The 24971-nt window shown below is 46.2% G+C and overlaps 2 protein-coding genes across 2 annotated transcripts in view; one reads left to right on the plus strand and one right to left on the minus strand.

The window, feature by feature from the left end:
- Nucleotides 1–21985, plus strand: part of LOC119976215 (LIM and senescent cell antigen-like-containing domain protein 2) — a 129549-nt gene extending 107564 nt beyond the window's left edge. Inside the window, exons 5-10 of the mRNA XM_038816533.1 lie at nt 6751–6900; nt 9091–9241; nt 12581–12673; nt 18734–18782; nt 21025–21100; nt 21785–21985. Coding sequence (XP_038672461.1) covers nt 6751–6900; nt 9091–9241; nt 12581–12673; nt 18734–18782; nt 21025–21100; nt 21785–21899 — 634 coding nt within the window. The 3' untranslated portion in view covers nt 21900–21985. The remainder of the gene's footprint in view (nt 1–6750; nt 6901–9090; nt 9242–12580; nt 12674–18733; nt 18783–21024; nt 21101–21784) is intronic.
- Nucleotides 21848–24971, minus strand: part of LOC119976212 (unconventional myosin-VIIa-like) — a 270037-nt gene continuing 266913 nt past the window's right edge. Inside the window, exon 48 of the mRNA XM_038816529.1 lies at nt 21848–21980. Within this exon, the coding sequence (XP_038672457.1) occupies nt 21969–21980 (12 nt within the window). The 3' untranslated portion in view covers nt 21848–21968. The remainder of the gene's footprint in view (nt 21981–24971) is intronic.

Consider the following 24971-nt stretch of genomic DNA (forward strand, 5'->3'; position numbering starts at 1 on the left):
TGGCATCAAGGAGCACTAGCAAGAAGTCAATGAGAATCAGAGGGGAAATTCTCTGCTGGTTGGAGTCTTACCGAGCGCAGGGATTTACGGGCAGCACGGTAGCACGTGATTAACACTGTGGCTTCACAGCGCCAGGGTCCCAGGTTCGATTCCCCACTGGATCACTGTCTGCGCAGAGGCTACACATTCTCTCCGTGTCTGCGTGGGTTTCCTCCGGGTGCTCTGGTTTTCTCCCACAGTCCAAAGACGTGCAGGTTAGGTGGGTTGGCCATGATAAATTGCCCTTAGTGTCCAAAAAGGTTAGGAGGGGTTATTGGGTTACGGGGATAGGGCGGAAGTGAGGGCTGAAGTGGATCGGTGCAGACTCGATGGGCTGAATGGCCTCCTTCTGCACTGTATGTTCTATGTACTATCTATATGTAGGGAAGGTGGTTGTGGTGGTTGGAGGCCAATCATCTCAGCTCAAGGACATCACTTTTTTTATTTTAAAGTTTTCCAATTAAGGGGCAATTTAGCGTGGCCAATCCACCTACCCTGCACATCTTTGGGTTGGTAGGAGTGAGACCCATGACACGGAGAGAATGTGCAAACTCCACACAGACAGTAACCTGAGGCCGGGATCGAACCCGGGTCCTCGGCGCTGTGAGGCAGCAGTGCTACCCACTGAGCCAATGTGCTGCCCAGATCCAGGACATCACTGCAGGAGTTCCTCAGGGTAGTGTCCTAGGCACAGCCATCTTCAGCTGCTTCATCAGTGACCTTCCTTCCATCATAAGGTCAGAAGTTTGCATGTTCACTGATGTTTGCACAGTGTTCAGCACCATTCGTGACTTCTCAGATAATGAAGCAGTCCATGTCCAAAGACAGCAAGACTTGGACAATATCCAGGTCCAGATAAAATTCAAAGCACACAGGTTCCAGGCAATGACCATCTCCAACAAGAGAGGATCTAACCATCGCCCTTTGACAGTCAATGGCATTACCATCGCTGAGTTCCCCACTATCAACGCCCGGGGCGCCATGTGTTAGGGGGCGCCAGAGACTCGGGTCCCGCGTATGCGCAGTTGGGCCGGTGCCAACCAGCGCATGCGTGGTGGCCGCCCTCCCCCAGGGCGACCCCCCCGCCCGCCCGCCCCCCCCCTTCCATCCGCCCGCCCCCCCCTTCCGTCCGCCCGCCCCCCCCCTTCCGTCCGCCCGCCCCCCCCTTCCGTCCGCCCGCCCTCCCCCTTCCGTCTGCCCGCCCCCTCCTTCCGTCCGCCCGCCCCCCCCCTTCCGTCCGCCCGCCCCCCCTTCCGTCCGCCCTCGGGCCCGCCCCCCCCGCCGCCTCGGTCCCGCCCCCCCCCTGCCGCCTCGGCCCCCCCCCCCCCGCTGAGAATGAAGATATTCATTGAAGATCTGCACAGTGTGTGCGAGGTACGGAGTCCCGTTTCAACACTCACCCAAACACCTAATGTGTTCTGTGGGTGGTCAGGAAATCTGCACAAAGAGTGAGAATCAAGTGGCGTGGATGTCCTGGGATCTGGTCAGTCTATCAGGAAGAATCTGGGATCAGGTCAGTTAATTGAGGCTGGGGTGGTTGGCAGGGTGTCTGGGTCGGAGTGTTGAAGAAGGGGCTCAATAACATGGCAGGAGGTGATCATTAACGATGAGATGGGGTCAGTGTAATGTGGAGAGGATCAGCTTAAAGGGGTAAGAGTCAGTGTAAGGGTAGGAGGGGTGGTGTTTGGTGTCTAGGACCAGTAAGTGTAATTGGTGGAGGGGCCAGTCATTGTATTGTGGGAGGGTTAGGATCAGTTGGGATGAACTGTGCATGAGGAGCTGATAGGACTGGTTAAAGTGGGGCAGCACGGTGGCCTAGTGGTTAGCACAACCGCCTCACGGCGCTGAGGTCCCAGGTTCGATCCCGGCTCTGGGTCACTGTCCGTGTGGAGTTTGCACATTCTCCCCGTGTCTGCGTGGGTTTAGCCCCCACAACCCAAAAAAATGTGCAGGGTAGGTGGATTGGCCACACTAAATTGCCCCTTAATTGGAAAAAATAATTGGGTAATCTAAATTTATAAAAAAAAAAAAAAAAAAAGGACTGGTTAAAGTGCAATTTAGTTCCTTTCCTCTATCTAACCCCTGCCTCGGCCCCGCCCCCCCCCCCCCCCGCCTCGCCCCCCCCCCCCGCCTCGGCCCCCCCCCCCCCACCCCCCCCCCCCCCGCCTCGCCCCCCCCCCCCCCCCCGCCTCGCCCCCCCCCCCGCCTCGGCCCCGCCCCCCCGCCTCGGCCCCACCCCCCCTGCCTTAGCCCCCCCCCCCTCGGCCCCCCCCCCCCCCCCCCCCCCCCCCCGAAGGGCGCCGAAGTTCAGCTTGCCCGGGGCGCCAGCAACCCTAGGGCCGGCGCTGCCTGGGGTTAACATTTACGAGAAACTGAACTGGACTGGTCATATTAACATTGTGGCTACAAGAGCATTTCAGAAGCTAGGAATCCTGCATGTGTAACTCACTTCTGTCTCCCAAAACCTGTCCATCACCTAAAAGGCACAAGTATAATGGATTACTCTCCACTTACCTGGATGAGGACAGATCCAACAACCCTCAGGATCAAGAAACTTGATGCTATCAAGGGCGAAACAGCCCATTTGATTGGCACCCCTTCCCCAAACATTCACTCCCCCGACCACCGACGCAAGGTAGCAGCCGTGTGTACCATCTACAAGATGCACTGCAGGAACTCATCAAGTTGGACAGTACCTTCCAATCCCATGACCACTACCATCTAGGAGTCAAGGATAGCAGATACCTGGGAACACCACCACCTGCAAGTTTCCCCCCAAGTCACTCACCACCCTGACTATATCGCTGTCCCTTCACTGTCGCTGGGGCAAAATCCTGGAACTCCCTCCCTAACAGCACAGTGGAGGTACCTACACCATATGGACTGCAGCAGTTCAAGAGGCAGCTCGCCATCATCTTCTCAAGGACGATTAGGGATGGGCAATAAATGAAAAATGAAATGAAAATCGCTTATTGTCACGAGTAGGCTTCAATGAAGTTACTGTGAAAAGCCCCTAGTCGCCACGTTCCGGCGCCTGTTCGGGGAGGCTGGTACGGGAATCGAACCGTGCTGCTGGCCTGCTTGGTCTGCTTTAAAAGCCAGCGATTTAGCCGAGTGAGCTAAACCAGCCAAATGGTGGCCTCACCATCGACTCCCACATCCCTTAAAGGAGTGAAAAAAATTGTTTCTTATGAACTGATGGTACAGAGATCCTTCACATTGTGAAGTTTGTTGAGCTCGACGGGTTACATGTAGAATGATATTTGCCGATCTAATGCAGCCCAATCCTAACAGAATGGAACTGGAGGAATGGATTGGAGAAATGGATCTCTAAAGATACAAAGCTGATGAATTGCTGTAAATTGTGGGGTTAGTCGATCCTTTTGTTTTGGAAATAGTAAAGGCAGGTTTATCTCTGCAATATTGAATTGTGCTGTGGAAGGTTGGTGATTTCTCTCGCTTTATAAAGATTTCTGTGGATTGAGGTTCCACGCAATCCATATAGATTGGAAGCAGATGGATTTCTGTAGATTCGGGCGTCACACCCTCAGAGTAATTTTTTGGAATGGCCCAGCAGATCGAGATAGGGTCAATCCAGATAGTTTGGAGGTAGATTGGGCTCCGAGCATTGGTATTATCATTCACAAATTGGGAGGGCAAATTTGGAAATGTAACCACACCCAGACTGACTGTGCATCATGGAGCCTGGACGTTGGTATGGTAAATTAATTGTGCTGATATGAAGATGTGGGATGATTTTTTTTTTCAAAATGTTTATTTTAAAGGCATGGTACATGACTTCATGTCCCTTTAGATTTCATACAGGAAAAATGGATGGGGCCCCCATCTGGAAAATGACCAGTGTCTGATCTTAAATTAAATCTCAGTACAAAGATCAGTGGCGTAAATTTGTTTTAAAGTGATATTTTCTTGTCTAAGGTATCGACGCTCAACCTCAATATGTGTTCCCACATAAATCGTCTTTCCCTGAATATTAACCGATATCTGCTTGTGCTCTGTGATGAGGAGGAAAGAGAGTTAACTCGAGATTATTGACTGTGTGCAGCTGGGTGTGGTTCTATGCATTAATGGAGTTTGGCTGTTTACATTTGGGAATGCAGCAGTGGGCGGGTCTGTACATGTATGATGCAGTTCGGAGATGCAGGGGATTGTTATGTTAAGTAAATACTGAGGGGAGCACAACCCACAATAGCTTTTTTAAAGGGATATGGATAAATCTATGGATTAGGAAAAGAAATGGGGGAAGGGACAAGAGGATGGACCTATCTTTCAGTGAATTATCCAGAGGTGCAAACAGCCACAAAGTTCTTTCTACCGAATAATTGGACAAATGTATTTACAGTTTTACACACTGACAGTGCAGGCATGTGTGGGTGTGTATGCTGGTGTATGTATGTGTGCGCACGCTGGTGTGAGTCTGTTGGTGTGTGTATCCTGGTGTGTGTGTATTAATGTGCTGGTACGTGTGTGGTGATGTGCATGTGTTTGTGCGCACTGATGGATTTGTGTGTGTGTTGGTGTGTATGTGTGCTTGCTTGTGTGTGTGTGTTGGTGTGTGCGTTCTGCTGGTGTGTGCGTGTCTGCTGATGTGTGTAGGCCTGCTGGTGTGTGTGCTGATATGTGTGTGCGTTTGTGCTGGTGGATGTGTCCGTATGCTGCTGCTTGTGGGTGCTGGAGTGTGTGTGTTTGTGGTGAATGATGTTGCTGGTTGATGTGTGTATGCTGGTGTGCGCTGGTGTGTGTGTGTGCTAGTGTGTGTGTGTGTGTGCTATGTGTGTGCAGGTGGGTGGGCGTGTGCTGGTGGGTGTGTGTGTGTGCGCTGGTGTGTGTGTGTGCGTGTGTGTGCATGCTGGTCTGTGTATGTGTGCTGGTATGTGTGTGCTGGTGGGTGGGTGTGTTGGTGTGTATGTGTCTGCACCTGTTTGCATGTCTATGTGTATCTGCATTGTTTGCGTGTGTATGTGTCTGTACCGGTATATATTTGTGTGTGTGCCTGTTTATTTGTGTTTGTGTGTGTCAGAACCTGTGTGCATGTGTTTGTGTGTGTGTATTGCCACCTGCAAAGGACCATGGGAATATGGCAGGACTCAGACAGATACAGAGCTTCTGTGTATTTGAAAAGCAGGTAGCTAGACCTGATCGAAACCTCCGCTCGTTTGCATTTTAATGGCCCGTTCCCCAGAACAATAGGGCTCCAATCAAGAAACCGGTACAGTCACAGACTAATCGGCGCCACTCCCTTTACTCAGAGAGCCCAACTGCTAAGTTAAATGACCGCTAAGGACCCGCCCAGCCACCAAGGCACCCACCCCTTTATTGGCCGAAATCGAAGGCAGTGATCAGAGCCATGTCGAATTATTGGATCCAAGATTAGGGTCCGCCCCAAAGAGCACAAAATCCCAGAGGGATAAAAGGGAACACAGCCATGTGTTCTGCCTCTTTTGAATCCGGCCTGTGCCAGCCCAACTGCAGCATAACGACCAGACAGCCAAGTTCAAGACCAACGATCGCTACCTGATGGATGAGCCCAGCAGAGACAGAGCCACTTCTTTGAACCAGCCACGTGAAATCAAGATAAAGGCCTTATCCATTTGCACAGTGCCGGTTGCCCTGAAGTTAAATATAGGTTATTGTAGCTGATAGGTGTGGTTTAACTCGTAGTAGATGTTGTGTTTGCATGTCGAAGTAATCCTCGTGCGTGTAAATAAACCATCTTTTGAACTGACTAACTGGTTGTGTGGTCATTTGACCGATATAAGGGAAGGCTTGTGGTTCACCGAGATAAATAGAAATACCCACAGTATTGGCGCCGCTGTTGGGACATAACATCATATCATAAAGAGCAACAGTATGTATGTGTGTGTGAGTGCGCGTGTCTGTCTGTGTGTGCTGTGCGTGTGCTGTGCGTGTGTATGTGTGTCTATGTGGGTGTGTACATTTATGCGTGTTTATGGAATGCATGCCTGTTTACATACGAATCGAGTCCTACCATTGGGGATATTAATGGATAGAAACGTGCAGCCTATGACATTCCATTCCTTTGAAGGTTAATTTGACAATCGGACGGCTATACAAACTCATTAAACATTAATTCACGAGCAGCAGAAGCGGAGGCGAACATGGGACAGCAGTGAGACCCATCCGGGAAGGGCGGGCGACAGCAGCACACAGCACAGCCAAATATCGCACGCTGTGATTTTTCCCCCGGCACCCAAAGGTGTTTTTGCCCCCCCAGTCCCCGCCCCCCCCCCCCGCAGGCAGTCGCCTACATCTGTGGGCTGGGTAATTTTGCCAGATGTACAGAGATGCCGCTGTCGAGCTGGTGCGCAATACCCCACCAGTTATTCCATTTCATATGTTATTGTATTTTTTTTAATGTTGGGGTGTGCCCTTCTCCTCTAAATGTGTGTATATATATATGTGTTTCTTATTCTGTGTACAGAACGGTAATTATACCTTGCTCAAAAAAAACAATAAAAATATTTATTAAAAAAAACATTAATTCACTAATATAGTAGTAATTTTCAGGCAAAGAGAATTATATGAATGTTTAAATTTAAATCATGCATATATTTATAGAGAATAGGTGTGTCTGTGAACAGACGTGTATTAGTATCTCGTGTGAAACACAGGAATACATGTTTTGTCTTTTGAGCAATGCAACACCCTGATATATTCATTCACCCACAGGCATCTCTGCAGACCATGCCACAACCAAGAGAAAGCAAAGCATCTTGGCCAGTATATCTGTCAGAAGTGTCACCTCATCATTGACGAACTGCCACTGATGTATAAAAGTGATGCTTATCATGCTGATCATTTCAACTGTACGCACTGTGGGTGAGTTAGAATAACAACTCAATCATTATGTAAGAGTGTCTATTGACTGTGAAATTTAGAATACGCACCAATTATTGCTCCTCATGAAACTGGGCAGCATGGTGGTTAGCATACATGCTTCACAGCTCCAGGGTCCCAGGTTCGATTCCTGGCTGGGTCACTGTCTGTGTGGAGTCTGCACGTCCTCCCGTGTGTGCGTGGGTTTCCTCCGGGTGCTCCGGTTTCCTCCCACAGTCCAAAGATGTGCGGTTAGGTGGATTGGCCATGCTAAATTGCCCGTAGTGTCCTAATAAAAAGTAAGGTTAAAGGGGGGGGTTGTTGGGTTACGGGTATAAGGTGGATGCGTGGGTTTGAGTAGGGTGATCATGGCTCGGCACAACATTGTGGGCCGAAGGGCCTGTTCTGTGCTGTACTGTTCTATAACATTGTGGTTCAAGAGCCAGACAGTGATCATCTCCCACAAGAGTGAATCTACTTATCTCCCCTTGACAGTCACTGACATTACCATCGCTGAGTCCCCCACCATCAACGACCTGGGGTTATCGTTGACCAGAAACTGAACTGGACCAGCCACATAAGAATTGCCATATTGAGAAAGGACGTACTGGCGCTGGAGGGTGTGCAGAGGAGATTCACTAGGTTAATCCCAGAGCTGAAGGGGTTGGATTATGAGGAGAGGTTGAGTAGACTGGGACTGTACTCATTGGAATTTAGAAGGATGAGGGGGGATCTTATCGAAACATTTAAAATTATGAAGGGAATAGATAGGATAGATGCGGGCAGGTTGTTTCCACTGGCGGGTGAAAGCAGAACTAGGGGACGTAGCCTCAAAATAAGGGGAAGTAGATTTAGGACTGAGTTTAGGAGGAACTTCTTCACCCAAAGGGTTGTGAATCTATGGAATTCCTTGCCCAGTGAAGCAGTTGAGGCTCCTTCATTAAATGTTTTTAAGATAAAGATAGATAGTTTTTTGAAGAATAAAGGGATTAAGGGTTATGGTGTTCGGGCCGGAAAGTGGAGCTGAGTCCACAAAAGATCAGCCATGATCTAATTGAATGGCGGAGCAGGCTCGAGGGGCCAGATGGCCTACTCCTGCTCCTAGTTCTTATGTTCTTATGTTATATAAATACCATGGCTACAAGAGCAGGACGGAAGCTGGGATGTTTATAGCACCTCCCAACGCCTGCCCACCATCTCTCCACTTGCTTGGATGGGTGCAGTCCCAAGAAGCTCATCCAGGTCAAAGCAGCCCGCTTGTCCAACATCCGATCCAACACCTCCAGCAGCCGCTCCCTCCAACACCTGTGCACAGCAGCAGCCGTGTGTACCATCTACAAGATGCAGTGCAGCAACTCACCAAGGCTCCTTCGGCAGCACTTTCTGAACCTCTGGCCTGTGCCACTTAGAAATGCAAGGGCAACGGATGCACAGGCACAGCACGGCCACGTGGACTGCAGTGGTTTAAGAAGGCAGCTCACCACCACCTTCTCAAGGACAATTAGGGATGGGTAATAAATGCTGGCCGAGCCAACAGCACCCACATTCCGTGCAAGAATTTTTTTTTTTTTTTTTTTTTTAAATTTAGAGTATCCAATTATTTTTTTCCAATTAAGGGGCAATTTAGCATGGCCAATCCACCTAGCCTGCACATCTTTGGGTTGTGGGGGCGAAACCCACGCAAACACGGGGAGAATGTGCAAACTCCACACAGACAGTGACCCAGAGCCGGGATCGAACCTGGGACCTCGGCGCCGTGAGGCTGCAGGGCTAACCCACTGCGCCACCGTGCTGCCCCTATTCCGTGCAAGAATAAAGAAAAAAACATCACTGTGGCTCAGAGCTGCCACCCCTCGGTTATTAATTACATCCAGTATCCATGCTGGTTAAGTTGATGAAAAGATCCGTTCCCTTCCTGTTGTACGTACAGGACCGCGCTAATTGTTCCCTGAAATCTTGATCTATTAGTAATTCTACTTAAAATCATATCTATTTTCTGACTCCCCATTTGGCCTGCCCTACCCAACCCCCCCCCCCCCCCCCCCCCCCCCCATTCTCTACTCTCCAGTCCAGTTTATCGTTGTACTAGCAATACTGAGTCACAAGTTGCTCGATTGGCCCTTCATGCCATGATTTCTAAACAGGAAATATAGACATTAGAAGTTTAAAGCTGTTGGTGTTGGCGATTTCCAGGAAGGAACTGACAGCGGAAGCTCGAGAGCTGAAGGGGGAACTCTACTGCCTCCCCTGCCATGATAAAATGGGGATCCCGATCTGCGGAGCATGTCGTCGGCCTATTGAGGGGCGAGTGGTGAATGCCTTGGGGAAACAGTGGCATGTTGAGGTGAGTGTTCGATATCAAATGGTGCCAGTGAACTCCAGGAACCCACCTGAGCACAATTTAGGGGCGAGGGTGTCATCGCTGGGATGGTGATCCAGGTGACCAGGCTAATGATCAGGGGACCGTGGACTCAAATCCCACCATGGCAGCTGGTCAAATCTGAATTCAGTTAATAAATCTAGAATTATAAAGCCCGGCCAGTCTCAATAATAGTCACCATGACAATTACCATCAACTGTCAGAAAAACCCATCTGATTCACTAATGTCCCTTTAAGGAAGGAAACCTGTCATCTTTACCTGATCTGGCCGACATGTGACTCCAGACTCACAACAATGTGGTTGACACTTCAATGCCCTCTGAAATGGCCCAGCAAGGTAAGCAGTTAAAGGACAATTAGGGATGGGGAACCAATGCCGACTTTGCCAGTGACACACACATCCCATGAAAAGAATGTTTAAAAATGAAAGGAATCACCAGAGAATAGAAGAGGTTAAGGCTTTGGCGAGTGAGCGACTCTATCCCTCTCCTTGTCTCAAGCTGAATCAGACTTTCCTATTGGCCCTCAGATGAGTTTCTGCACCATCACTACCATCACTATCTACCTACGTCGGCAGCGCAGTGGTTAGCACTGTTGCTTCACAGCTCCAGGGTCCCAGGTTCGATTCCCGACTTCAGTCACTGTCGGTGCGGTGTCTGCACGTTCTCCCCGTTGCTGCGGGGGTTTCCTGCGGATGCTCCGGTTTCTTCCCACAAGTCCCGAAAGACGCGCTGTTAGGTAATTTGGACATTCTGAATTCTCCCTCAGTGTACCCGAACAGGCGCCGGAATGTGGTGACTAGGGGCTTTTCACAATAACTTCATTGCAGTGTAAGCCTACTTGTGCCAATAAAGATTATTATTATTTCTGTAATGTCTGCCCTGTCTCAGCTCCTCTGTTGCTGGAGCAAACGTCCTTATCCTTGTTACTTCTGGATTCCAATCCATTCTTGCCCCCCCTCCCATTGTCGACCTTCCCGAAATTTGAGTCCATCCAAATCTCTGATCCCTATTATTCTAATTGTACCAAGTCCCAATCACCCATCACTCTTTGTTTACTTATCTGTACTGTCCTCCCATCGGGCAGTGCCTCCATTTTAAAATTTATAGCTTTCTTTTCAAATCCCTCCAGGCTTCGTCACCCCCTATCACTGTAATCTCTACCAGATCTTACAGCCTTCTAATTTTGTCCTCTTAAGTACCCCAGACATTGGGGAGGAAGACTCTCTTTAGGCCTAAAGCAGGAAAATCTGAGCTGTTAGGGAGTGTAACCAATGTGTGGTTAGTATTGCTGCCTCACGGCGCTGAGGTCCCAGGTTCGATCCCGGCTCTGGGTCACTGTCCATGTGGAGTTTGCACATTCTCCCTGTGTTTGCGTGGGTTTCACCCCCACAATCCAAAGATGTGCAGGCTAGATGGATTGGCCATACTAAATTGTCCCTTAATTGGAAAAAATGAACTGGGTATTCTAAATTTATATTTAAAAAAGTACCCCAGACTTTAATGCCCCAACATTGGTGAATGTACCTTTAGCTGCCTCGGTCCTAGACTCTGGACTTCTCTCCCTGAACGTCTCTGACTCCAACTCTTTCTCCCTATCAGACAGTTTTTAAAATCTACCTTTTCAACCAAACATTTTACATTAATTCCAAAATGCTACATTGCTTGATTTAGTCTAATAACGCTCCTGTGAAAGCCCATGCTGCAGATGCTGTATAAGGACAGGTTGCTGAGGTATTTGTTGTCCATGTAGGCAGCTTACACCAAGTGAAATAACTCGCTGCTTTTGGCCAGAGTGTTAATCACACTGGGAATCTTCCGAGATCAATAATGAACCAACAATTGGTAAAAGGAAAGTTTTCCCAGAAGGACTCTGAAAAATATTCTGAAGCAACTTTCCACCTTAAACCTAGCACAGTTTCAGAAGAGGCAAGTGTGTCGAGCACTGAGGCACAGTGTGAAGGAGGGCCTGACAAACCTCAGAAGCACTGGAGCAAACAAAAGCCATTCAACCCATCATGGGATAGTCCATTTGGGATACTCCCCAGCGTGAACAGCCTCCTCCCCACAGCTGTTCATTCCGTACCTGTAGCACATATGGCCAGGTCTACGACGCACTTCCAGCAAATATTTGGCAGGGAAGTGGGATCAGCTCCGAGGAAATTCTGGACCTATTTATTGCAGATACTGAATAGAATTGAATAGGGATTCATGGCGCTGAGGACCTGGGTTCGATCCCAGTCCTGGATCACTGTCTGTGTGGAGTTTGCACGTTCTCCCCATGCCTGCGTGGGTCTCACCCCCACAACCCAAAGATGTGCAGGGTAGGTGGATTGGCCACACTAAACTTTCCCCTTAATTGGGAATATTTTAATTCAAATTTTTAAATAAAGAATGGAAAAGGGATACCTAGGGCTGGGTGGTCCATTCATTGTGGGGGGGGGGGGGGGGGGGGGGGGGGGGGATAGCGACAAGGTGACACTTACTCAAGAAGCTGCTACTAACCCGTCTCCTTCTGGAGATCCAATTGTTTGTAGGCTGAGCTTAGAGCTGTAATGCAGCTCACTGGGTTAGAAGGGAAAACAGAGCATTGCTGCAGCCCTTACAATACTGTGCCTCCCTACTTGGTAGTATTTTTCTTGATCTGGAGCCATATTGAGTGCTTTGTGTGCATCGTCCTCATGTTGTGGGGAGGAAGACCTTCTTTAGGCCTAAAGAAGGAAAAACTGAGCCATTAGGGAGCGTCAGCCAGTTCCAGATACTCTCCTCCCAATGAGGGATTGCTGGGCCATTACTGCCCTTTCTTCCACATGGAAGTGAAGTGACTGGAGCGGAAAGAAGGAAAATTTACTGATCTCCTTGGTTCCTGCCACGTGGCAGGCTGGGAAAGAGCAGTCGTCCAAGATGAGAAGGAAGTGCCAAGTCCCAGATAACAGTAGACATCGCTGCCTGAGGGTCCCGAGATTTTCCTGTTGAGGCCTAAGGCACGTTCAACAATTGTCTGCAAAAGCCACAATCTCCACCACTAAGAAGGAAAATGTCAGCCGGCTTTAGGGAATACCATCACCTTCACATCACTTACCATCCTGACTTGGATCTAGATCGGCGTTCCTACACTGCCCCTGGGACTCCCTCCCTCACAGCACTGTGAGTGTGTCCACACCACATGGGCCGCAGCTGTTCAAGAAGACGGCGGGGATGGGCTACAAATGCTGGCCCAGCCAGTGACACTAACATTGTGAGAGTGGCTATATATAAAATCCTGCCTCATTTAATGATTTTGACTCTGTTTTATCGCTTACAGCATTTTGTTTGTGCGAAATGTGAGAAACCATTTCTGGGACATCATCACTTTGAGCGGAAAGGACTGGCATATTGTGAGAAACATTACAACCAGGTACTTCCTCTACGTATATCTGGATTTTAAAAATTAAATCTTCGCCAGATTGTCACTGAAGGTGGTACTGGTACTAATTGTATCCCTGATATTGCCAGCAAGTGGGCATTGGGCAACATTATGAACGCTGCAAGTGTTACAGGATCGTGGGCCATTCAGCCCTTCGAGCTTGCTCGGAGATTGAATGCGATCACGGCTGATCTGAAACTTAATTCCATCCACCCGTCTTGGTTCCTCCTCTCTTTATAGCCCTGGTATGTCAAAACTCCACCAATCACAGATTGAACATTATTAACCGAACTAGTGTCATCTGCTTATTGGCAGAGGGAGCTCCACACTGTACGCAGAACAATACTTTTCATTGTACCTCGGTACCCGGGACAATAAAGCAAATCCAATCCAAATCCACTTTGACCTCACTTTGCACAAAGAGTTTCGTGACTTCTGATTCTCAGATTTTAAAATCGGACATGCCCCCAACCAGCAAACAAAGTTTATTTTCCATCCATTTCAAAATCCTAAAATCTTCAACCAAATCACCCCTTCACCTTTATATTCTAGGGAATATTGGCCTTTTTATGTAATCGCTCCTCTTGATCTAACTTTTGGAGGCCAGGTAACATTCTGGTGAATCTGCGCTGCGCTCTGACCAAGAACAAACTATCCCTCCCAGAGATCCAATGCTCAGAATGGTCTGCATTACTCTAGATGTGTGTGGTGAATGTGATTCACACCGGATTATAATCTGTATATATACATGTGTCTATATTGTAAGTGCAGTTGCACTACATGACCACCAGGGGGAGTAGCTCTGAGGATGCTCGAGAATTGTACTGGGCTTCTCCCTTGGCTCCGCCCAGGACTCCTCCCCCTGGAGCTGCTGTATAAAGACCACATGGTCAGCCGGCCAGTTCACCGAAAGTTCAATGGCTAACAGGCTGGCTCTGTTGTGAGTATATATTAAAACCGCTATTCTAATCCTACAAGCACGTGTCCGTAGAATTGTTGGTTCCAACTCTGTGGTCTAACCAGAGCTTTGCAAACCTGGTGGAGAATCTCCCCTCCTTTATATAGAACATAGAACATAGAACATTACAGCGCAGTACAGGCCCTTCTGCCCTCGATGTTGTGCCAATCTGTGAAACCACTCTAAAGCCCATCTACACTATTATCATCCATATGTTTATCCAATGATCACTTAAATGCCCTTAATGTTGGTGAGTCCACTACTGTTGCAGGCAGGGCATTCCATGCCCTGGCATCTCTTTAGAAAGGCTAACATTCCATTAGCCTTTACTATAATTTAGTGGTGATGATGTCACATTGTAATTTTCAACCTTATATTATTTAAGAACATAAAGTGATGTGGACCATTGTCAAGTTAGCTATGTTGCCAGCTGTTAACATGAGCGTAACATTGGTTGTGCTCCTGGTAATGTCACTGGTCTTGTACTCATGTTGATTGCAGCTAGATATATCAGAATGCTGTTTGCTATGCTGCTGCCCAATCTGACTGATATCATCCATATTTGTTTATTGTTACTCTTTGTGTTATTAACTGCTGCTGATATAATTATTGGGTTACTGTCCATCGCTGACTATTGTTGACCATTAGCAATACTGTTATTGGCAGTTGTTAAGTTTTACTAACTATTTATGACCATGTTGACTTTTATTGATTGTTAGTTTAATAAAGGTGAAAAGGAGTCAGGTGAGTAACATTAAGAAGATGTTTATTTATAACACGTATTATGTACAAAGGGGCCTGGTCAGACTTTACCGGGCTCTCTCTCTCTCTGTCGGTCGGTCCCTTTCTGGCTGACCTTATACACACATGGTAATAGTCCCATAGTTAGTGGGAGAGCTCATACACCTTGAGCCACACGGGGAAAATATTCAAGCCAGATCCGTGTGCTCCATGCTGGATTTTACAGTTAACAGTTATTATTGACCATTACCAACTATTAGTGATTACTGTTCATGGCTGCTAGCAAGCATTTGCTTGGCTTGGTTGATAGTTATTCTTGCCTCTCAGTAGGTTGTAGGTTCAATCCCCACTCCAGGACTTGAGCATGTCGCCTATTATCTTCAGTGCAGCATTTTTGAAGAATTGGATTTGTCCATAATCAATCACTTCAGTTAGCCCAGTTTCCTTACTTAGCCACCTTCTTTACTGTTGGGCACACTCCACGCCTTCTCCCAGATCTTAGGTTTAGACTCTCCAAACATTCACCTATGATCAATGGGACTACCCCATTTGGTGGTATCAGTTTCTTGCCTCTACCTTAGTCTCCAGTCACTTTCTCAGGTTCAATTAGTAATAATAATCTTTATTAGTGTCACAAGTATGCTTACATTAACACTGCAATGAAGTTACTGTGAAAAGCCCCTAGTCGCCACACTGCTGTTCAGGTACACTGAGCGAGAATTCAGAATGTCCAATTCACCAGACAAGCACGTCTTTCGGGACTTGTGGGAGGAAACCAGAGCAACCGGAGGAAACCCACACAGACACAGGGAGAATGTGCAGACTCCGCCACAGACAGTGATCCAATTCGGGAAACGAACCCAGGTCCCTGGCGCTGTGAAGCAGCAGTGCTAAGCACTGTGCTACTGTGCCGCCCATTGAATCTTCCATTAGTGCACCAATCAGTAGAAGTGTGCTGTAATGAATCATTTCATATCTTTTGCTTATTATTTAAAAAATATCATGCATATTGTCAACACTCTAATTATTTTATTTGCAACACCAGCTTCTCCATTTTAGATGGTGATATATATATTTAGCCTCAATGGATTAAGTGGCCTCCTTCTGTTCCGCAATTGACTCTCTTCTGTTATACTGATGTCATACTGATTACAGAGGGAAGTCTTGTCTGCAAAATATAGGATATTAATTACCTTTAATATCACAGTTTCCCCATTCCTTCCTAACCTGTCTCAAGACCATGATTCAGGTCTGGTTGGGCAGATATTGTTGGATAGCAGGACTTGTCAATGTTCAATATTCCTAGCTGTCCGCTCTCATTAGCTGTTTATCTCCCCCTGTTTACAATCATGCAAATGGCCCCTGGATCCAGGCATTTGAACAGCCCAGGATTTGTAACTAAGTTTCCCATTAGTATTGTAATTTTATTCCCCAAATTATCCTCTCTGAAATATTAAATTCCGGAAGTTATATCCTAACCTGAAAGTTGCCCTCCCTCGTCAATATCACCTTTTTGTTCCAATCTTACTTTATACTCAGTGTTACGCAGGAAGCACTGAGATCATGCTGCTCATTGTAATTATGTTTAATTGTCCCCTATTCTGAAATGGAAAACCTTGCGGTAAGTTTTCATCATCACTGAGTGCTTGAGTAGCAGCCCGTGTAAAATCCGATTCTGCCCAAGTGTTTCCCAGGCTTGATGATTTTACAACAGGGGTCACTCACAGTTACTCTCCGAGATAACTCCTTTGTCACTGCCCTTAAGCACCCTGTCTCCGAGTGACACTGAATGAGCTAAAGCTGAGCCCTGTGGGAGGGTTAACCTGACTCCAGCCTGTAGCCAGTACTGATCCCTCGATCATTATCGCAAGGATGTTTGTGGGAGTTTGTTGAGTGCAAATGAACTGCTGTGTTTCCTACATTACAAGCGGGGTTGCACTCTATAAAGTAATTCACTGGATGTAAGATGCTCTGAAATGTACTGTGCTCATGAAGAGTGCTATATAATTCTAAGTCTTTCTTTCTTCTATCTGTGACGTTACCAGAGGCATAGGTCTCTGGCAGTGCAATCTGTGCATTCGACCATTGAGGGTGGGGGTTCTAAAATATAGTTAATAAAAAAGCATGCAAGTTAAATCCTGTAGATTAAAATTCATAAAACATAATATAGACATCAGGAGACTATCTGGAGAGGAAGCAGTGTGTTGATATAATACATAAGGGATCACATCAGCAAAGGTGGATCAGCCTGTCTGATGTTTTCATATGTTTGTATGTCTTTTCATTAATCACTGCAAAAAAAAATTGTTCCTCAGTCAATATTCTTTTCTTTCCCCATAAATTTAAAGTACCCAACTTTTTTTCAATTAAGGGGCAATTTAGCGTGGCCAATCCATCTACCCTGCACATCTTTGGGTTGAGGGGGTGAGACCCACGCAGGCACGGGGAGAATGTGCAAACGGACAGTGCCACACGGAGAGTGACACGGAGTCGGGAACAAAACCCGGTCCTCTGCGAGTGAGGCAGTAGTGCTAATCACTGCGCTGCCGTGCCCTCAGTAAATAATCCAACAAAGCTAAAGATCTGACACTAGAAGCAAAAAATTAAAATGGCACCGTCTGTGGATGTGAAATGTTTATTAAAGGAGGATGAAGCCCAGATAACATAACATAATAGGGCCTCACGGTCGCATGGTGGTTAGCATCAATGCTTCACAGGTTCGATTCCCGGCTGGGTCACTGTCTGTGTGGAGTCTGCACATCCTCCCTGTGTGTGCGTGGGTTTCCTCCGGGTGCTCCGGTTTCCTCCCACAGTCCAAAGATGTGCGGGTTAGGTGGATTGGCCATGCTAAATTGCCCGTAGTGTAAGGTTAATGGGGGGATTGTTGGGTTACGGGTATACGGGTTACATGGGTTTAAGTAGGGTGATCATTGCTCGGCACAACATCGAGGGCCGAAGGGCCTGTTCTGTGCTGTACTGTTCTATGTTCTATGTTCTATGTTCTAACACACAGATGTAGGTTTTGAGCTAATGTAAAGAAACTTGGCAGAATTGAAAAGAAAACGATTTGGATCTCAATTCCCACAGGCAGAATGTAGGCTATAGTCCTGTGATTGTACATTTGTAACTCTCCAAAGTCTCGTTACATTTCCTGGTGTAGAATCACGCAATTGTTTCAATGTCCAACAACAAGTTGAAGAATTCCAAAACTAAAGAATTTGCATCCGTATCAGATAAAGATATGTTACAGATAGAAACCATTAACTACATTCTCGCTACCCTTTCCTACATGTTAGAATTCTAGTTTGTTAATTGCGTTTAAAGTGAAAATTGATATTTCTCAGCCCTGTCCCATTCGTACACAAGAAACTAGGCAGGGCAAGCTTAACTCAAAATTTCCTGAGATTTTGGGGTCACCTACATTAGTTTGAAATGAAATATATTAAAGTTGATTTCTTAGATTTTTATTATGTTCGCATTTCTCTAATACTGACATTGTTATTCACACTGCAATATCACTCACTGTAATGTTACTCAATGCAATATTACTCATTGTAATATTAATTACTAATGTTACTCAATGCACCATTACTCACTATTATTACTTACTGTAATGTTATTCTGTGTAATAACCCATGCAATATTACTCACTATTATTACTGTAATGTTACTCAGTATAATATTACTCATTGTAATATTAATCACTATAATGTTACTCTGTGTAATGTTACTCAGTGAAATATTACTATTATCACTGCAATGTTATTCACTGTAATGTTATTCACTTATTGCTCATTGTAATGTTACTTACTAATGTTACTCAGTGTAATGTCACTCAGTGAAATATTACTCACAATTATTACTCACTGCAATGTTACTCTGTACTATTACTCACTGCAATGTTACTCAGTGTAATGTTACTCACTGTAATGTTACTCACTATAATATTACTCATCGTAATCCTACTCCCCATAATCTTACTTGCTGTAATCTTACTCAGTGTAATCTTACTCTGTAATATTACTCCACATAATCCTACTCAGTGCAATGTTATTCAATGTAATGTTACTCCCAATAATCATAGAAGAATCATAGAATCCCTACAGTGCAGAATACTAAGTGTAATTACGGTAACGTTATTTACTGTAATGTTACTCAGTGTAATGTTACTTGGTGTAATGTTACTCGTGGTAATGTTACTCCGTGCAATGGTGTAATATCTAATTTTTGTTCCGTAAGATTACTCACCGGAATATGTGTTGCTGATTGAGCTGATGCTTTTAACACTGAACAATCCCCAGAGTCATATATGTTTCTAGGATTCTCATCTGCTGTCTGTTTTATTTTTGCAGCTGTTTGGAGATGTTTGCTATCACTGTAACCATGTGATTGAGGGAGATGGTAAGTGCACCTCTGTGAATTGTTCAGTTCATCCATATGTTGACACAAATTGATAATAATCCAGTTGAACATGCTCTCTCTGTTTAATGTTAATCATGTAATCATTTTACAGTGATTGCAGTTCCCATCCTTAACTCTTCCCATTCCCTGCTTTGTTTGTTTATATCCTTACATGGGATGTGGACGTTGCTGACCAGGTCTGCATTTGTTTTCCATCCCTAATTGCCCTTGAACTGAGTGTCTCACTCGGCTATTTCAGAGGGCAGTTAAGAGTCAACCACATTGCTCTGTGGCTGGCGTCACATGTGGGCCAGACCAGGTAAGGTTGGCAGACTTCCTTCCCTAAAGGACATTTGTGAACCCGATGGGTTTTACAACAATCACTGATAATTGCCATGGTCACCATTACTGAGACTAGCTTTATAATTCCAGATTTTTTTTGAAGTATTTTCATTCCAAATTTTCAGCATTTTTACAATTTACAACAGTAACAAATAATTCCAGATGTATTAATTGAATTTAAATTCCACCAGCTGCCATGGTGGGATTTGAACCCATGGCCTGAATTTTTAGGGTGGTGACTCCAGTCTCACACCGAGTTGACTCTTCCCTGGCCATTAAATTGGTCAAGTGCATATCGAGATGTGCTGATATCACAAAGATATATGGCACATTAACAATGTGGATGGGAGCAGAATGTTTGAAAGGGACATTGAGAGATAAAATGCATGGGGAGGTTCAATGTGGACTGGAGATAGATCAGGTTATGGCTAGGGACTGTGGAGCAGCAGAGAGATTTAAAAGTTCATGGAGACAAATCAGCAAAAGCTAGTGGATAATTCCATACTTGATCAACCATAGTCATCAACGGACTGCAATCATCCCTTACCTGTTTCGAGAGAGAAGGGAGAAAGTGGCTATAGCTTGAGGGTACCACACTTGAAAGCTATAAAGAATAATTTAAAAGGCTAATGGAATGTTAGCCCTTATTTGAAGCTGACTGGAATACAAATGGATGGAAATTGTGCTACAGTTAGACAACTGGAGTATTGTGTCCTCAGGAAAAATATATTAATCATAGATAGAAGAGGGGGTAGGGAAGTGGGGGTGCTGTGCAGATTCAGCAGAATTATAGCAGGGCTACAAGAGTTAAAGTACGAGGAGAGGTTCCGTAGACTCGTCTTGTGATCCCTCAAGTGTGGAAGATGAATGGGTGATCGAATTGTTGAAGGTGATTATAAGAGTTGATAGGATCGATTGGGGAAAAAGACTTCCTCTGGTTGGAAAGTCCAGAACAAGGAGGTGTAGATGGAGTTAAAATACAGATCAGTTATAATTGGTAGATTTGATTTGATTTATTATTGTCACATGTATTAGTATACAGTGAAAAGTATTGTTTCTTGCATGCTGTACAAACAATGCATACCGTACATAGGGAAGGAAGGAGAGACTGCAGAATATAATGTTACAGTTATAGTAAAGTGTAGAAAAAAGATCAACTTAGTACAAGGTAGGTCCATTCATAAGTCTGATTGCAGAAGAGAAGAAGCTGTTTTTCAGTCGGTTGGTATGTGACCTCAAACTTTGGTATCTTTTTCCTGACTGAAGAAGGTGGAAAAGAGTATGTCCGGGATGCGTGGGGTCCTTAATTATGCTGGCTGTCTTTCCGAGGCAGCGGGAATTATAGACAGAGTCAATGGATGGGAAGCTGGTTTGCTAGTAATGGACTGGGCTACATTCACAACCTTTTGTAGTTTCCTGCGGTCTTGGGCAGAGCAGGCTCCATACCAAGCTGTGATACAACCAGAAAGAATGTTTTCTATCATGCATCTGTAGAAGTTGGTGAGGGTCGTAGCTGACATGCCAAATTTCCTTAGTTGGCCTTAGTTCCTTAGAACAGGCTTGAAGGCCTGAATGGCCGATTCCTATTCTTGTTCCAAAGCCCTATGCTGTATCAAACATTGAGCAGCAGGAGATAGGCAGCAAATGATTAAAAGATTCAATAGGGTAGATAGAGAGAGCGAGAGAGGTAGTGATGCCTATATACCAAGATTGAATAATTACTTTAAAAAACACAAAATTATGCAAAATTGCTTGAATTCAGGCTGTGGTAGGGAAGGCCAGGTCTCGTTCTCCTCATGACTACAGAGAATGGGTGGGAGACAATGGTACTGCGTGCAGTGTGGGAAGTTGCAGTTGATGACTTGAACGGTGAAGGTAACAAATCCATTTTATGTTCCAGTGGTCTCGGCTCTGAACAAGACCTGGTGCGTTCAATGCTTTGCCTGCTCAACCTGCAACACCAAGCTCACCCTGAAGTAAGTATCTGGTTGCATCATGATCAATGATGTGGAGACTTCCAGTTCCTTTCACTGAGCGGGAGAGATTCTTCTTCACTACACTCTCTACACGAGTAATTTCACTTTCATTCTCTCCACTCTGAGCGACCTTATTACATCTGACCAACAAGGCTTGTGGGGTCATGCGCATTATGGAGGCCAACTGTGTCCAGACCGGCTATCTGTAGAGTAATTCAGTCAGTCCCACTCTATCCTCATATCACTGCAAGTTTACTTCCCTCAGGAGTCCATTCAATGTCCTTTTGAAATCCTTGATCCTCTGTTTCCACCTTCCTCATTGGCAGTTGAGTTCCAGCTCATTGCCACTCACTGTGTCAAAATGTTCTTCCTCACATTGCCTGGATCTCTTGCCCAAAACCTTCAATCAGTGTTTCCCCCAGTCCTTACACCATCAAGCAATGAGAACAGCTTCTCTTTGTCTACCTTATCTGCACCTGTCATAATCTTGTAGGCCTCTGTCAAATCTCCTTTGCGTCCAGGAGAACGAGGCCAGGTTCTCCAACCTAATCTTGGATCCAAAATCCCCCTCATCCCTGGAACTACAGGGGTCTGTGCTGGTATCTCCGTTCGAACCGAGCTGTGCTCTGCTCTCGATAGTCAGGCTTTCGCAACTGAAGCTCTCCTTGTGTCTTTTTGTTGCAGGAATAAATTTGTGGAGTTTGAGATGAAGCCTGTGTGTAAGAGATGCTACGAGAGATTCCCTTTGGAACTGAAGAAGCGACTGAAGAAAATGTCAGAGAAGAGTGCTCGGAAGTGAGGCAGAACAACTGCCTGGGTGTCCCTGCTCCAGTCGATTTTCCCTGGTTCCTCTGCACTCTATGCTTGGCTATTTTACACTCTGCAAAGCAATGATTAATGTGGGAAACAGATGTGGATTTTTGCTAGAACCAACACCTTATAATCATTATAATCCTATTTCATACATATATATATATATAGTTTGTATGTACATGTGGTATTTTGGGGGGAATAGTGTTGATTAACATTACCTTTCTAATGATGGAATCCATATCAGAGTCTATTCCAGATTTATTGGAAAATTCGTACCCCGGTCTGTAAGGATGGAAATTAAAATCTGCCCAAACTCTTTGTGATGGTAGTCCCAGAACACGTGATAAATTTAGAGTTTCCGCCTGATCTGAACGGATAACCTGACCTCCGTGTCCCCCCATAAAGCAACCTCTCTCACTCCCCATAACCCGACCTTTCTCTCTCCCAGCCACACAACCTCTCTCGCTCCCCATAACCCGACCTTTCTCTCTTCCAGTCACACAATCTCTCCCGCTCCCCTTAACCCGACCTCCCTCCCCCAACTTGATCTCTCTCCCCCCCCATTTAATCCGACCTCTCTCCCCATTATCATACCTGCCCCTTCCCAGAACCCAAACTCTCTCAACCCCCAAAACCCAAGCTCTCTCCCCCTCGCCCTTATAACCCGACCTCCATCCCCCTCCATAACCCGATCTCTCTCTCTCCCCCATAACCCGACCTCTCTCCCCTACAGCCCAACCTCTCTCACCCCATAACCCGACCCCCCTCTCTCTTCCTGTTAACTCCACCTCTCTCTCTCCACCTTAACCCAACCTATCTATCTCCCTTTTAACACAACCTCTCCCTGTCCCCCGATAACCCGACCCCCCTCTCCTTCTTATCTTGACTTCTCTCTCTCCTTCTTAACTTGACTTCTCCCACCCCTTACCCGACCTCGCTCCCCTTAACGTAACCTCTCTCTCTTCTCCCATAACCCAACGTCCCTCTCTCCCACTTACTTCAACCTCCCTCACCCCCATAACCCGACCTCCCTCGCCCCATAACCCGACCTCCCTCGCCCCATAACCCGACCTCCCTCGCCCCATAACCCGACATCCCTCCCCCTCCATAACCCTCCCCCTCCATAACCCGACATCCCTCGCCCTCATAACCCGACCTCCCTCGCCCTCATAACAGAGGGAAGTAGATCCTTGGAAAATAGGCGACAGGTTTAGATAAAGGATCTGGATCGGCGCAGGCTGGGAGGGCTGAAGGGCCTGTTCCTGTGCTGTAATTTCCTTTGTTCTTGTTCTCCCTTAATCCGACCTCTCTCTCCCCACTGATCACGTACTCTATCTCCGCAGAGAGCCAAGGGACAAGAACAACTTACATTTATGTAGCATATTTGTCATAGTGAAAGGTTCTGTCTTTATTTGCTTTCCACTATTGGAAATATTTAGCTTTGTTTTATTTAATTGACAACATATTTTAATTTCAGTGATAAGTGGGTGTAGGGGAAACAGGAAAGGAACATTTTGGAAGCTTTATGGTGGGAGTAAATGCAGAGGGTATTAACTCTGATATATATAATGTGTATTATAGCTGACCTAGAAATGCTTAATGCGATGCTTTACTCTGCATCTAATCCATGCTGCCTCTGAGCTGGCCGACCAAGTCAGGCAAAGTAGACGGAGCTGTGCATTTCATATACTCACTTTGGAGCACTTAGCCGAACAATGCCGAGGGGTCCTCACTTTTCTACTAACCTGAGCTGGGAGGGATTGTCGGAAGCTTTACCCACCTTGTTCCTAACTTGGGGAATTGCCAAGAGTGCAAAAACTGGGACAGTTTTGAACCCAGTACGAATGGTCGCCCTCATACAAATCAGTAACCATAATCAATTTAAGTGACTGCGCTGTGAAATCTGTAATGTTCGCGGACAGCTGCCAGGGTATGTGTTGAAGGTGAAAGGTCACACCCCGGACTCTGAAATGGGAGATTTAGCTCGATAAGTGTCACCACCACTCACACAGTGCATGGAATTTTGATTAAAGGCATGGGATAGCTGATTGGGCACTGCCAGTATATGAGCGGTGTGCTCCTTCATATAGAGTGCTGAACCTTATAGAGTTACAGATGTAAACAGTTCTGTCAGCCAGTTGGATAATCAGTCACGGGCTGAATCACCAATTGAGCTCAACCTTGCATCCTTTGCTTGATTGAGATGCATTCAAGGCACAGGCCCGTGCAGCATATTGGTGAGATTTGCAGCCTTTTTAAAATAAAACCAATAAGTCAACACTGGTTTTCACCCAGTTTCTTCAGATTAAAACCACAACTTCCACTCAAACACTCCCCCCCCCAACTCCTTTTAAAATTGAGAAGAATTAAATCGTAAGGAACAAACTTAGAAACGTGAACTCCAGACTCCACACTTTAAGAAAGTTGTGAAAGCATTAAAGAAGGCGGTGCAAAAAAGATTGACATGAATGGCTCCAGGGATGAAGGAGTTCAATTGGTGGATCGATTGGAGAAACTGGGCCCGTTCTCCTCGGAGAAGAAGAGGGGGTTGATCGAGGTTGTCAAAATGGTGAGGGGTCTGGATAGAGTAGATAGAGAGAAAGTGTTCCCATTGGTGGAAGGACCCCGTGGACACCCACTCACTGGGTGATTGGCAAAAGAACCAAAGGTGACATGAGGGAAAACATCTTTGAAAAGCGAATGGTTAGGATGTGGAATGGGCTGCCTGCCAGTGCGGTAGAGGCAGATTCAGCCGGCGCTGTCACAATGGAATTGGATAATCACCTGGAGAGAAAGCAGAAGGCTTTGGATGGAAGGCCAGGACAGTGGAAAATGCTGAGTTGCTCCCGCACGGGGCCAGCAGACTGGATGAACCGAACAGCCTCCTCCTGCGATGTAACCGTTCTATTACCAGTTCCCACTCCAGACACTGTGGGTCCCCCACCATCACCAAAATCAAGTTTACCAGCAGACACCGCGTGCCCCTTGTTCAGCGCTGGCAGGGGACCACCGACAGGATCACGGAACAGAAGCAGATATTCAGAGTAACAAGGCAGAT

This window comes from Scyliorhinus canicula, chromosome 13 (assembly GCF_902713615.1).
Source record: "Scyliorhinus canicula chromosome 13, sScyCan1.1, whole genome shotgun sequence".
In the NCBI taxonomy this organism is placed as follows: Eukaryota; Metazoa; Chordata; class Chondrichthyes; order Carcharhiniformes; family Scyliorhinidae; genus Scyliorhinus; species Scyliorhinus canicula.